This window comes from Polyodon spathula, chromosome 23 (genome assembly GCF_017654505.1).
Source record: "Polyodon spathula isolate WHYD16114869_AA chromosome 23, ASM1765450v1, whole genome shotgun sequence".
NCBI classification, from domain to species: domain Eukaryota; kingdom Metazoa; phylum Chordata; class Actinopteri; order Acipenseriformes; family Polyodontidae; genus Polyodon; species Polyodon spathula.
Genome location: NC_054556.1, coordinates 23,819,520 through 23,833,626, shown reverse-complemented (window position 1 = coordinate 23,833,626; position 14,107 = coordinate 23,819,520). Strand labels below are relative to the sequence as shown.

At 41.4% G+C, this 14,107-nt stretch overlaps 1 protein-coding gene across 1 annotated transcript in view; it reads right to left on the bottom strand.

Moving 5' to 3' along the window:
• Positions 1 to 14,107, bottom strand: part of LOC121297862 (protein NDRG3-like) — a 37,113-nt gene that overhangs the window by 15,251 nt on the left and 7,755 nt on the right. Inside the window, exons 2-3 of the mRNA XM_041224418.1 lie at positions 10,146 to 10,227; positions 5,820 to 5,852 (exon numbers count right to left, since the gene is read on the bottom strand). Of these exons, the coding sequence (XP_041080352.1) occupies positions 5,820 to 5,852; positions 10,146 to 10,202 (90 nt within the window). The 5' untranslated portion in view covers positions 10,203 to 10,227. The remainder of the gene's footprint in view (positions 1 to 5,819; positions 5,853 to 10,145; positions 10,228 to 14,107) is intronic.

The following is a 14,107-nucleotide window of genomic DNA, read 5'->3' as shown; positions in this document are numbered from 1 at the left end:
TGCAGCCAAATAGGTCAAACTGTACCGCAACATTTCTCAAGACAGCAAGGGAAGCTCAGCTCTGTGGCCAAACGTACAGCTCCAGTCCTCATACTCAACAGTATGCCAGCCACCTGTATGTGCCTGTGCTCCGAACCTCAGCACAGACGCTGACATTTCACCTACAAAGGTTGCGTTTGTTCCTTTCTAAATACATTTCTTACAATGGTTGGAGGATGCACCTGCTTTTTTTTCCCCCAGATATCATACCCAGTCTGCCACACCGATAAAAACAGAGGACATGGTATCTGTTACGGTAGCTACTGGCTAAGAGATCTAGACTAGAGGAGCACAAGACCATGCACTACAGCCTATACCAGGACTACATGTGTTTTGTGGGGTTTTTTTTTTTTTTTTTTTTTTAAAGAAATAACTACCCTTTAGTGTGCAACTATAATTTCTGCCCTCATGGTAATTGCATATAAGCGAATGGAAAATAAATTCAGCTATGCCATATTTATATCATGCACTTAACAATTGACACAGGAGCAAAATGCAGTTGACACAAAAAAAAAAAAAAAACCCTAGATGGCACTAAAACATCATTCCAAAACAAGACAACTTAGTTATCGGTTCATCTCCGATTCCATTTTTAAATATACATTTTTTTTTTTTTTTTTTTTTTTATTTGAAATCTGCTCTTATCTATCTGGACGTAGTTTGTCTTCTAGGTTCCAGAAGCAGTCAAAGGCTGCTAAATGAATGTACAGTAGTGCTCACTGCAATGGACATGAAATCTAGTGCTGATTCTCCAACGAGTCTATAGATTTGCAGCGATGCCAGATTCCCCACCCTCACTCTCTTGTGCACCGTCCAGCCCTGCCCAATGGCCTAAAAATAGCTCTGGCAGCGTGATGACTCTGTTCCCCCAGCTACCAATAATTACTACAGCAGATTAAATCAATCCATCTCTCGCAAGCCGACCAACATCTGGGTAGATAGGATTCCTGTTTATCTGGGACAAAACACAGAGCACGCGGTTGCTGTGAACCATAGACAAAGGGCAGGATCAGTGTGCTGGGGCAACTAATAAAACCACAATGCAAATACAGCATCCACTGCAGACGTGTAAAGGGAAAGAAACCATTCAGGTTTGTGTTAATGTCAGCTCAAAAACATGTTCGTTTTGAGAAGGGTGGTGTTCAGCAATTAGTGCTAGAATAACAAACCTGACAGATTTTTTTATTATTATTATTGATTTTTGGTTCAACAAAATGGTGTGTGTATTTGGTTACCAAAGGTAACAAAACATTTTGGGTTAGGCTTAAGATGTTATACAATCCTGCACAATTATTAATTTGTTTTACTTGCAGAATTCTAATAATCGTTAACCAACACGCTCAACACTTAATACAGTGAGATTGAGAGAAGTGATGGATGCTGTACTGTGCATTAAACGTGTGCATGAGGCCCCCTACTGGCACAACACTGCTAAACGTCAAAACATACTAGCTGTTGCAACCTGGAAGGAACCAGGTTGGAACTATTGTAGTGTGAGGCACAACACTTATTCACTTTGCTGTCCACTGAAACACTGCACATCTGAGAAGATGCAGAGGGTATCAGGGCTCCATTAGAACCGTGTGCAGTTACATAAGAACATAAGAAAGTTTACAAACGAGAGGAGGCCATTTTGCCCATCTTGCTTGTTTGGTTGTTAGTAGCTTATTGATCCCAAAATCTCATCAAGCAGCTTCTTGAAGGATCCCAGGGTGTCAGCTTCAACAACATTACTGGGGAGTTGATTCCAGACCCTCACAATTCTCTGTGTAAAAAAGTGTCTCCTATTTTCTGTTCTGAATGCCCCTTTTTCTAAACTCCATTTGTGACCCCTGGTCCTTGTTTCTTTTTTCAGGCTGAAAAAGTCCCTTGGGTCGACACTGTCAATACCTTTTAGAATTTTGAATGCTTGAATTAGGTCGCCACGTAGTCTTCTTTGTTCAAGACTGAACAGATTCAATTCTTTTAGCATATGACATGCCTTTTAAGCCCGGAATAATTCTGGTCGCTCTTCTTTGCACTCTTTCTAGAGCAGCAATATCTTTTTTATAGCGAGGTGACCAGAACTGCACACAATATTCAAGATGAGGTCTTACAAGTGCATTGTACAGTTTTAACATTACTTCCCTTGATTTAAATTCAACACTTTTCACAATGTATCCGAGCATCTTGTTAGCCTTTTTTATAGCTTCCCCACATTGTCTAGATGAAGACATTTCTGAGTCAACAAAAACTCCTAGGTCTTTTTCATAGATTCCTTCTCCAATTTCAATATCTCCCATATGATATTTATAATGTACATTTTTATTTCCTGCGTGCAGTACCTTACACTTTTCTCTATTAAATGTCATTTGCCATGTGTCTGCCCAGTTCTGAATCTTGTCTAGATCATTTTGAATGACCTTTGCTGCTGCAACAGTGTTTGCCACTCCTCCTACTTTTGTGTCGTCTGCAAATTTAACAAGTTTGCTTACTATACCAGAATCTAAATCATTAATGTAGATTAGGAATAGCAGAGGACCTAATACTGATCCCTGTGGTACACCGCTGGTTACCACACTCCATTCTGAGGTTTTTCCTCTAATCAGTACTTTCTGTTTTCTACATGTTAACCACTCCCTAATCCATGTACATGCGTTTCCTTGAATCCCAACTGCGTTCAGTTTGAGAATTAATCTTTTGTGCGGGACTTTGTCAAAAGCTTTCTGGAAATCTAAATAAACCATGTCATATGCTTTGCAATTATCCATTATCGATGTTGCATCCTCAAAAAAATCAAGCAAGTTAGTTAGGCACGATCTCCCTTTCCTAAAACCATGTTGACTGTCTCCCAGTACCCTGTTACCATATAGGTAATTTTCCATTTTGGATCTTATTATAGTTTCCATAAGTTTGCATATAATAGAAGTCAGGCTTACTGGTCTGTAGTTACCTGGTTCAGTTTTGTTTCACATGTTCTGGAGCCACAGTACTCCCTTCACACCGATGTACACAGTTCAGCATTTATAAGCACCCTGTGAGCCCTGACAATTTTCCACGCCATCATTGAATACTTACTCATACACTCCAGGACAGATGGGAATCACTGGAGGTCTTGTACCCAAGTACAGATCACAGTCAGGCTTAGATTCTGAAATCTTTAAACCATATCATGGAGACTGAATTCAATCTCGCTGAAAAGAAAGACATTCGATTTCCACTTCAGACTGCTTTTCTGGAAGGCCAGGGGTTGACTTCCGTTAACATGTGGGCGTTGCAGATGAACAGCCCGGCTGTGCATTAGAACAGCCTTATCTCCTGCCTGCTTTTATCAGTGCGTGCACACTGCAGGTCTTGCAGAGAAGACGCTTTATTAGAAACACACCTGACAAAGTGAGCTTTCAAAATCTCAAACACAAAGCGGGCATTGGGGAACAATGCCGTAGTTGCCAACCCGAATGGCAGCCTGTCACAGCACGTTATACCACCAGCTGGGTGACTGCATCCGTGGGCTTACATGCACAGAATATATCGAAGGGGCTGCTTCCTTTTCTATCACCTGCAACATATTTCAGCAACTGTGGGCCCCTCAGTTAACTGCAAACGCAAAGGATACGTGGCGGTCTTTTCTAGAACGCAATGGGATCTGTTCATTTACCTCATTTCAATAAAGGGCTTCTATGAAAATTAAACATTCAAAACGGTGGAATAAAGTCCATTTAGTCCATTTCAAGGCCGTTGGTATTTACTGCGTTTCTGCCACTGTTTAGATTAGGGGTTCCCAAACTAGCGGCTAGGGACCCCTGGGGGGCCGCGGGATGGTTAGAATTATAACTATTGAAACTAAAATAATAAATAAATGCAGAATTTCTGACAATGTTTTTTTTTTATTTTTTTTTTTTTTTGGTACGCTTCTTTCCCCCAGTTGAATAAAATTACCTATACCACTTCCATCTTTACAGGCAGGTTTATGCTTACGGTTTAGTGCATGCATTAAACACTTCCACCCTGCAGCAGCGAGAGCAGCCCCAGGTTTTACTGACTTCATTACAACAGTAAACCTTGTGCTGCAGAGATGACAAGGTCACACGTGTCTCATTAAGTCTCAAGCTGCTACACAATGAGAGTCTTACACCCTCTCCACACTACCTAAAATTACAGTGGTCCACTTGCTTTGAAACCACGGGACTGCAATTCTTTTTATTCAGTTTTCAGAAATATGATGATTGTGCATTATTTAGGTTGTGAGAATAGGCTCCTCTTTCAAATCAGAGCGTTGCACCGCTGCAGTATTGCATACACAGAACACAGTCAGGCAATTGCTGCAATTACACTCTCTGCTTGGACATTACAGCATTGATAAACTTCACTTAAAATGATTGTGCTTGCACCCCAAGCAATTACTGTGAGGGCATCATTACCGACAATCTCAAACCTCGCAGACTGGGAGGCACAGCACAGCTTTCATGCTCTCAATTATTATACCAGAGTGTTTCTGCAGCCTTGTGTTAGAAGCAGCCCGGCTAATTGGATCTGGTACCATCTGGCTGAGCACTTCTTTCCTCTAACCTGCCGACTTCTCCCAGTCTCTTGAGTCTTTGATGTATTGCTTGCCACTAACAGCAATCTTCCTCTTTCATTGTCTCATTTCAGCTCTTCGGACAGCTCCCGTGGAAACCTTCAGTTTCCACAAAGAACAGTATTGCAAAGGTATCTTTACATTGTTTGCAGAGACATTTAACCCACCCCTAAAAATTAGGAGGAGCTCCCTCTCCCATTGTAGTCTGCACCTTTTCTAATTCTTTCTCAGAGAGAAATCCACATGATACCTCATGCTGCCTTAGCCTGAAACTAGATCCGGTTATTCCTTCATCATGACTGAGCTAAACCGAGCAAGCAGACAGCAGAGCTCCTCCACTCTGGTGTGTGTAATTAATCGCATCACAGTAAAGCCAGGAATGGCTTAAACTGCTAACCAGTAAGATTTAAACCCCACTAAAGCAGTATTTGAATTTATGGATATGCAGAAAATAACCGAGTATGCTGTTCAAATGTTAGTACAATCAGAAAATGCTGTACATACAGATTAATCTGAGATGGGAGAAGTGGATGATATAACATTGATCTGTCATTGCAACTTAGAGATCGTCGTCACATCAGCTAACACCAGGGAGGAGGGGTAGGACATTAAAGCTGTTTTTTTGACCCCTTTGTGACCCAACAGTAAATCCACAGAAACAGCCCATAATACAGGTGGTCTCATTACACGGATACTACAGCAGATATCCTATTGAATTCTAGAACCCAGAAGGAGAATGCAATCTGTGATCAAACCTTTATTATTATTTACGTAAAATGCATTTACAAACCAAATAGGTCGGCTTACAAATGCTTAAACTGAGTCACTGTTAGTCCAAATGGTTTACGACTAGCTTGAGACAGCCTTGCATAGGTCAACAGAAAATGATCAGTATTGATTTCTGTGATGAGAGGTTTGCTAATTGAACTTTCAATAAATGAATGAACTCTCCTGTAGCCGTATCTTCCAGTGTGAGACTGGTGGATGGGGTGAGGGTGCGACAGATATAAAATTTCTTTTAAAAAACACCAGCAGAGTCAAAGCTTCAGAGTGCACAGTCTCAGGAACCCTTTGTCAACTGAATTATCCCGCCAGTGTTTCCAATAGCCCTGATTTGAAAATGCAGCTTGCTGACACACAGGCGATTTGGTTGTCTAACCCCGTCATTTCCCCAGCTCACTCCCATGTGGTCCCACGCATCACATCAGCTAGGTTCTCTCACCTGGCAGTCAAAGTCCTGGAAATTCTGAGCGTTCTGCGAAGACAAAAAAAAAAAAAAAAAACACAAGGAATTAGATCCCGGGGCACATCCCCAGCTTTCACATCAGATACATTAGGACCTCTTCATTTTATTGCTGGTAGCAACAGAAGATGTTGGGGTCTCGTCTGATTATAACAGAAGTGGTTACCCCTTTTATTTATACAGGCTTGCAGGAAATGGACTTAGTTTGGTTGCTTTAACAGCACTGGAGACGACAGAGGCCGGTACATCGAAACAATCTGTAGTGCCGAGAGTAATACAACCGCACACAAACACCAGGCTTGTACCAACCTACTCCCACTCCACATGGAACGTGGGGAGAGTGTAGCGTCTATACCCATGCAATCCATAACTAATCACTTTAATATTCAAGTCCGTTAATTGAGTGATGCCCACACACTGCTTTATGAAGCTGTACAAACCAGGGTCGCCAAATTAACACTTACGAGGAAAGGCAGCACAACCGCTAAATGGGGAGGGAGCAAGAAAAAAAGGGTTGATGACCTCTTACATGGGGTTATATGACGCTCAAGGTTATTTCAGCCAATCAGAGGGCAGAGCTATCATTTACAGTCAAGCAGTTATACTATAGCCCTAGACGAAACCCGCATTATGAATGAATTAGACACAGGTTATGGAGAGCGGTTCCGTTCAAACACAGCATATCTTGGCTTCCTTACTAAGCTCACAACCTTTGTAAAGCAGAACAGAAGGAAGTAAGGAAGTGGAAACTGAAAGCGCTGCATACATTAAATAATGCGCAGCATCACCTGGTAACCTTGGGGATAATTCCACTGGTTTACTAATGCTGGCTGTGTAACCAGATGCTGCTACTTGATTATTCCACATAAAAACGGGATGATCTGTCTCGGACACCTTCCCTAAAGGACCTTCTTCTGACTAGGGATGCACGGGTTAGTTTCACTAACAATTTGGGTTAATTTAGGTCATTGCCAATGACTTTTACCCCATTTTTCTCCCCAATTTGGAAATCGGCAGTTGTGTTGGTTATTAATCCTGGTTCACCGCTGCAACCCCCCGGCGACCCGGGAAACAGAGGCTGAGACACGTGTTCCTGCCAAGCCGTCATTTCCCACACTGCGGATCCACAGCGAAGCCACCAGACCTACAGCGCAGGAGGACAACACAGATCTGAATGGATGTGTCCACTGCAGACCCGCAGACGCCCTAACGGCCACAGGGGTCGCTGGGGTGTGGTGAACCGTGGATTACCCTGCCGACCTAAGCCCTCCCTACCCGGGCGGCGCTCAGCCAATTGTGTGCCGACCCTGGGAGCCCCCAGTCACGGTCGGCAATGACATAGACTGGATTCGAACCTGTGATCTCCAGGCTATAGGGCGCATCCTGAACTCCACGCAGAGCGCCTTTACTGAATGCGCCAATCAGGAGCCCCTTATTAAAATGTTTTTAATAAAACTAAATGAAGCACATTCTGCTGAACACTGACCAGGTTCTCAGCTCTGCTGTACAGCTGCTGTAGATAATAGAGGGTAATACAGAGCGAGAGAGACAGGGAGGGTGACGTGCGAGAGTGGAAAATTCCAACCGCCTGCCCCTGGGGACATGTGATTTTTCGAAACGTATGAGGAAAAAAAAAAAAAAAAACCTCTCTCTCCTCAGCCAGACGTGCACAGAACACAAAACAATGGAAATGAATTTAAGGCCCAAAGCCAAAAGTTGCAGTACTATCCAATGGCAGTGCGCGTCTCTCTCTCTCTGCTGCCAGTGGGTACCCGAGTACCAAAGAGATACCCCCTGGGGGTGGACGGAACAGGAAATCATTTAGTGGTATAACACTAAAATGAACCCTGCTGCAGTGGTTTGGAAATCTGTATTTGTTCAGGGCCTCTCTCGGTTTGTGGCATAAGCTTTACTACACTTGCTTATTTCTTTGAAAACATAGCTTTCTTCGGAGGGCAGAAATAACTTTACCACCCTGTTAACCATGGCAGTGTGTTTGTGTGGGTGTGTGTGTGTGTGTGTGGGTGTGTGTGTGAACACTTACTTTACAAAATCCAGCTCAGTGCCTGCAGAGTGGACAGACTGTTGGATTATTTTAGGTCCAATTTTACTCACATCAGTAATATTTCCACATCAGTAATATTCCAAACATAAAGTGTTACCTTCAAAATACACAGCAGCTCACAATGCCTTGCCCAAATCCCAGTCTCTTGGATTTCCGTTCTAGTTACATCATTAAAACATCTACAGCAGCCAAGAAGATTAATCACCCCCGCATGGCAAACCAGCACTCAAGACAGGGTGTAGTGCTCCACGCAAGAACATATAAATATAGACTTTATAAAATAAAGATTATTGTAAGCACATTTAGAAATGGTCAGCATGTTTAGTGTTTCCTGTAACAATTATCATCAATATAAAAAAAAGATTCCCTTTACTTGTATCTGCTGTGCTTCCTGAGCTGTGACACAGTTTGAAGATGTGATTTTTTTACCCTGCCTATTGTTTCACAGTTTGGTAAAGGCACGCTGGGTTCTCTGGGGTACAGCTTTGCATCTGAAGGATCTCAGTTCAGGCTGGACAGGCAGTTCAAATGGTCCCAGGCTTTCCCATGAGCCTTCACTAGAGGTGACCTTCACAAGAGAAGCCTGGTGGGTCTCATTAAGCTCAGAGTCCTTACAGTTATTGGGTAAGAGGAGTAGTATTTACTGGCCTCCAATCTTCAGTACTGATTCAATTCACAGATATATAGGAGATGCGTTTTTGCTCGAAAGAGCCAAACTTCCCAATATTTTGGTATTTTTAACATACCTTTGTTAATGGAAAGTGTGGAAGTACTTCTAGGCTTTTGACGCCATGGTAACTACACCCACTTATTTCTATTTAAATCTATGAATATGTTTGTGATGTCATTCACTAGCAGTCTGCTAAAAGCCTTTCAGTTTCCCCAGTGTACAGTTTATTGCATTTCTTGCAGATAATGCAGTATGCTATTCCTTTAGGAGGTGCATGTAAGACGTTCATGGATGCTGATTGATCATTTAGTGCATTCTGATCTCTGTGTTACTGGATTTACAGTTAGTACATTGTGGCCTATTGCATGCCTTTTAGTTCCCCAGAAGGTCGAATCTCACTGTGTACATACACACTGTATTCTCTTTGCTTCTTATCTCTTCTATATGATATCAGTGGGGAGTCTTGAAGCGAGCTATAAATCCTCCTAACTCAGCAGTGTGTAGTAGAGAAGCTTCTCAGCAAGTGGGTGCAGGTTTCCAGGTCCTTCTCTTTGATCATAGTAGAAGCTTCCAGGAGAGAGTCCTCTTCCCTAGCTCTCCTCACTGCTGTGAAGCACTCATCTGCAGGCAGGCAGGCGAGTCATCAATTATGCACAATAACAATTATACTAAAATGAGGGAGGATCTCAATCACCTCAGGAGTGCATACTCTGCTTCAGTTCACAGGTCTGTGTCACAATCATTGCACTGCTGTTTGTTTGATTTTTAAACCCATCAAGAAAACTGAAATGAGTGCCATTGCTGGACACAAGAGCGATCAACCTGGTGCTTGTCCTTTTAATTCATATCAGAATTTCTCCACCCAGTGGGCAACACAAACTGCCTTCTGATTGATTGATTAGGATAAAGGACTAGATAAATGCATTCAAGTTACTAGTTTAAACGTGTTTACGATGTTTGAACAGCAAAGAACATTCCCGAAGAGATCTTTTTTTTTTTGACTCCCAAAAAGGTTTTAGCATCTTGTCTTTTTTTTTTTGGTTGTTCGTCGAGCAAGACGTTAAAAATGCATACAATTTTTTTCATTTTCTGAGTCACCTGATTTGCTGTAAGACAAGCTGTCAACATTTATGACCCAAAGAGACCTTGCTGGAAGAGATGCAGAACGCCAGCGGCACTAGTCCAGTACTGGCACTATATTGAACGTAGCAGCAGATCTAGAGTCAACTACATCAGAATTGTTTGCTAAAATTGCAATTACAATTCCAATGCTTTCTGTTCAATTACAATTACAGCTATGCTACAGTAATTACAATTGCACTAAAAAGTAACATTAACAGCTAACCACATTAACATGTTTACTCTGTTTATTCCACGTATACTTACCTGTGCCAAGGCTCAACTAAAATTACAATCACATTGTAACTGCAATGAATGATGAATTCCACAATTACAACTGAAACAGACCGCAGGTCTGTAAAGTAGCCAACGAAAACAGATCCAGTCCCACTTACGTACACGCACATGTGTACACACATACACACACACACACGTATTGCCCAGTACTCACCTTTTCAGTCAGTAGTGGCTTGATCTCAGTTAGCTGTACGTCTTGTAACTCGTCCATGATAATGCACACCTGCTACTGAAACCTGGAACAGAGGAGAAAGTAAAACGTAAGCAAACTGACCATTGATACGGCTGTGAAGCAGTTAATATTAACAGGACTACACTGGTCACCGACCATCACATTCTTAATCCCACCCACGTGGGAGCTGGAAAGTAAATTTATTTTCCATATTTGAAGAGCCACCTCCTGTGGGGAAAAACAAACTCCATTAACTAGACGCTCCTTGCAGCATTTAAATGCCCTGCACCCGCTACTACGTTTTTTGTAGGGAAGTCAGCCAGTTTTCACAAAAAATACATGATTTCATTTCAGTCTGTTAATTACGCGTGTGAAGAACTGAAAACACAGTGAATACAGACACACATACTTGTGAGTGCACTGACTTAGCACTCCCTTTGCGCTACCCACTTGGAACCACTGTGCATCCACGACTTGTAACAATACAATAACTCAGTGTGTGTCCCTGGAAATAACTCCACAGTCCTCCGTATTAAGGTTATAAAAATAAATCCATCCCTCTTAGGGATGCTTAATTAATTCTACAGTAATCCATAACACTTTACGCCCTTTCTATAAACAGTGCCATTTCCATTAGTCTTTCACAGCAAGTTAGTCTGCATGTACAAATGGCCATAATATACATTATCACTTGGGAAAATGCCCTAGAAATTCATTGAAATGAACACACTGAGAAGTGAGTCAATAACCTTTAACCTTTTACTGTGCCTCAGCTTCAGCACTCCCTATGACTCATGATGTAAACCCCAATCTAGCTGCTCATCTCCCCGGGTGAATGACTTGCCACCCACAGGAGTGGCTCAAAATAGTCAGGCAGCCAGGCAGCCAGGCAGCCTGGAGCTGTAGCTTCTAACAACCACAACGAAGAGCTGATGCTTTAAAAAAAAAAAAAAAAAAAATCTTGCCCCAGTGGCAACGCTACCATCGATTAGAAACTACATTAGTTTTCTTAAACAGGAGGAAATGGTTTTACTCAAATCAATACATATTCTGACATGATAGTTTGTGACGATGGTTCGCCATTTAAGCAAGGTTTTGCACATGACTTAGTGTCGTTTCAAGCCCTTGTAAATTAAACTATGATACAGTCACTGATTTGTAATACTGAAAACAAGAAAGCTGCCTAAAATGTTTTTTTCTTTGGAGGACTAAAGTAATTTGCTGAAGCTTAGTGGAAGACTGCAGACAGGGCAACAGATACTCCCTTGAGGAGGCTGTAGGGACGAGGGGAGTTTGGCTGCACAGGTTGCTCCATTATTACATGTGTTCCATGTAAACACAACAGCACTCAACACCGCCCCCTTCAGTAACAATGCAATCACCTTCCTCATGGTATATACTGCTGGAGCCACGTCCCAGTAAATGCAAGGTTTATGCAAGGCCATCCTAAGATGAATAAAAAACATATACCACGATTAAGTCAATTAAGTCTGGGATTATTTTACCTGACTGTTTCATTTTCAACAGACTGTGCTTCGAGGCGGATTGATTTCAAACCCTATTTATAAGCCCACAATCATGGGTATTCTTGGCATGTATATTATAGTTTCTGATTAATCCTTCTGACATGCCTGCTACCAGTCCCCTGGTGCTTGGAAAATCAACAATATGAAAAAGAAAGAAAAAAAGAAAAACACACACAACCTTGAAAATGTGAATGTGAACAATTCAGGATGCATCTTTCAAGTGCTGCATGTCACTGGCACAAGATACAAAAAAATATAATTTCAGCTTTAAAGGGAATTGTGCAAGCCTCTGCCCTCAGCTGAAATGGAAGAGACTCAGCTGGGAAGGGAGATAAATAAATTTCAAAGAAGACATGCTAGCCAACATTTCTATTCAGAAGCTAGGGATGTGCCGATACTCGTCGTCAGTTTACAGGCTTCATAAGGGAAGTTTTTCTTGTTTTGAAATGAACACATTAATGAATGGCTTTATTTAATACCCAACAGTAAATACTTCTTAAAGGCAAATACTAGCATGAGTATCATCACACCCCTAATACTTCTCCTAACTCAAAAATAAATGAAAATGAACAGTGATTATGTTTGTTTGGATGTGGACTATACCTTATTTTACCTCACCGAATTAACTTTTTTTTAGTTGATACGCCTGTATCAAGAACAAAAAAGCTGAGAATTTGTCTTGAAGGCATGTTTTGAGAACGGGGGTCTTGTTGGTTACTCTGTTCTGGATACATAACAACTCTGCTGGACCCGAGAGAGTCACTGCGTTGAAGCCAACAAAACAAGCAGAAACGAATTATATCAATTAAAACTGTGACAAGATCTTGCTTCAGAAATCGGCTTTCGGCTCATTTAAACCAGATTAGCTTTTCCAATAAAAAACAAGCAGCAAAATAAATAGGTCAGGATGCTTACAAAGGTTTATTTAGCGTTCCAATCTGAAATTTCCCTCTGAAGAAATCTGGGACAAAAGGGAAACCCGATATACAATAGTCCATCCTAATACTGAATATTTCGGGAGCCAATAATCTTTGACAAGGTGAAGTATTTATGCATAGCCTCGCTAAGCGTTTTGCAGAATACTAAAACAATGGTTCACGCTGTAACTCACAAAGACCGCATGTATTAGGATAGTCTGGAACCTTTGACTTTCAGGGAAAGGTCAACAGCAATCCATGATTTATAAACTTCGGTACAGTTACAGAGTTTGGTACAAACTGGGTTCCATTGGAAGTATTTCTCAGAAATTTAAGTAGGTCAAGACAGACATTAAAAACAATCCCAACCATTTGAGGTAGAACAGACTTTCATACAATTTAGTACAGTACCACAGTGGAGATGCTGTCAAAGACTTGACATTGGATTTGCAGTCCACATGCTTGATGAATCAATGCGGCGACAGTCTATTAAAGCACTAATGTTTCGTCCCAGGTCTGTCCGCAGAATACAAACCAAATGCGTCAAGCAGTAATCTATTCGTTTCCTTTGGGTCGTGTTATTTTAAAATGAATTTCATGTTTTATTATGCAGCAACACTGTGTCCTGGTTAAAGCTGCGAAGGTTATTTCATAATGAAATGCAAGCCGATAGCTTTAGAAACAACACTTCAAAATCTTATAAAAAAAAAAAATTACAGACGTCTTAAAAGGGGACATTAGTGATTGGTGATGTACCTGGCAAAATCTTAAAACAATAGATTAGTCCAGGCATCTTTATTATGGGACAGATTGCCATTAGTATTTCCAACAAATCACTAATCTGAAGAGGGCCTGGTCTCAGCTGGTTCGGAGTAATGACTGGGTATGGTATGTAAAGGGTCTTCACACTCACCGATGTCAGAATTACAATTTTATTTTCCACTCTCAACCACATGCATTTTTTTCTTCCACTACGACAGCTGTCCGACACAGTTATGTGTGCAGCTCTGAGAGAGCAGCAGGTGTCGTTCCCACCCCCATATCATCACATGCTTAACCATTTAAGGTAGAAGGGACATGTATGCCCCACAAATAAAATTACACTATCTTTCTTATTTTTAACAATGAGGTGCACGAAACAGGGTTGACCATTTACTGACAGGTTGGAGCTGGTCATCCAAATTGTCAGTTTCCTCCTTGTGATACTTGAGTCACTCTGAAAAGTGTTTCAAGAAGAAACCGTTTAAACAACTGCTCAATTCCTTGTGTACCTGAAGGGGTTAAATGAAATTGAAAGATGAACTGATGGGAATACAGAATGAAGTGACAGACAGCAAAGATATTCAGATCCATTTCCCACTATAATCCTTGCATATATTCCCAGCCAAACAGGTTCAGTGTAGATTTCCCTGGAAATCTTTGAGCTTTAGAATATTTAAACTGTTTTACTGTTATTGAGCTTCAAACCATATGAGATCTTGAGTAAAATATTAAATAAAAA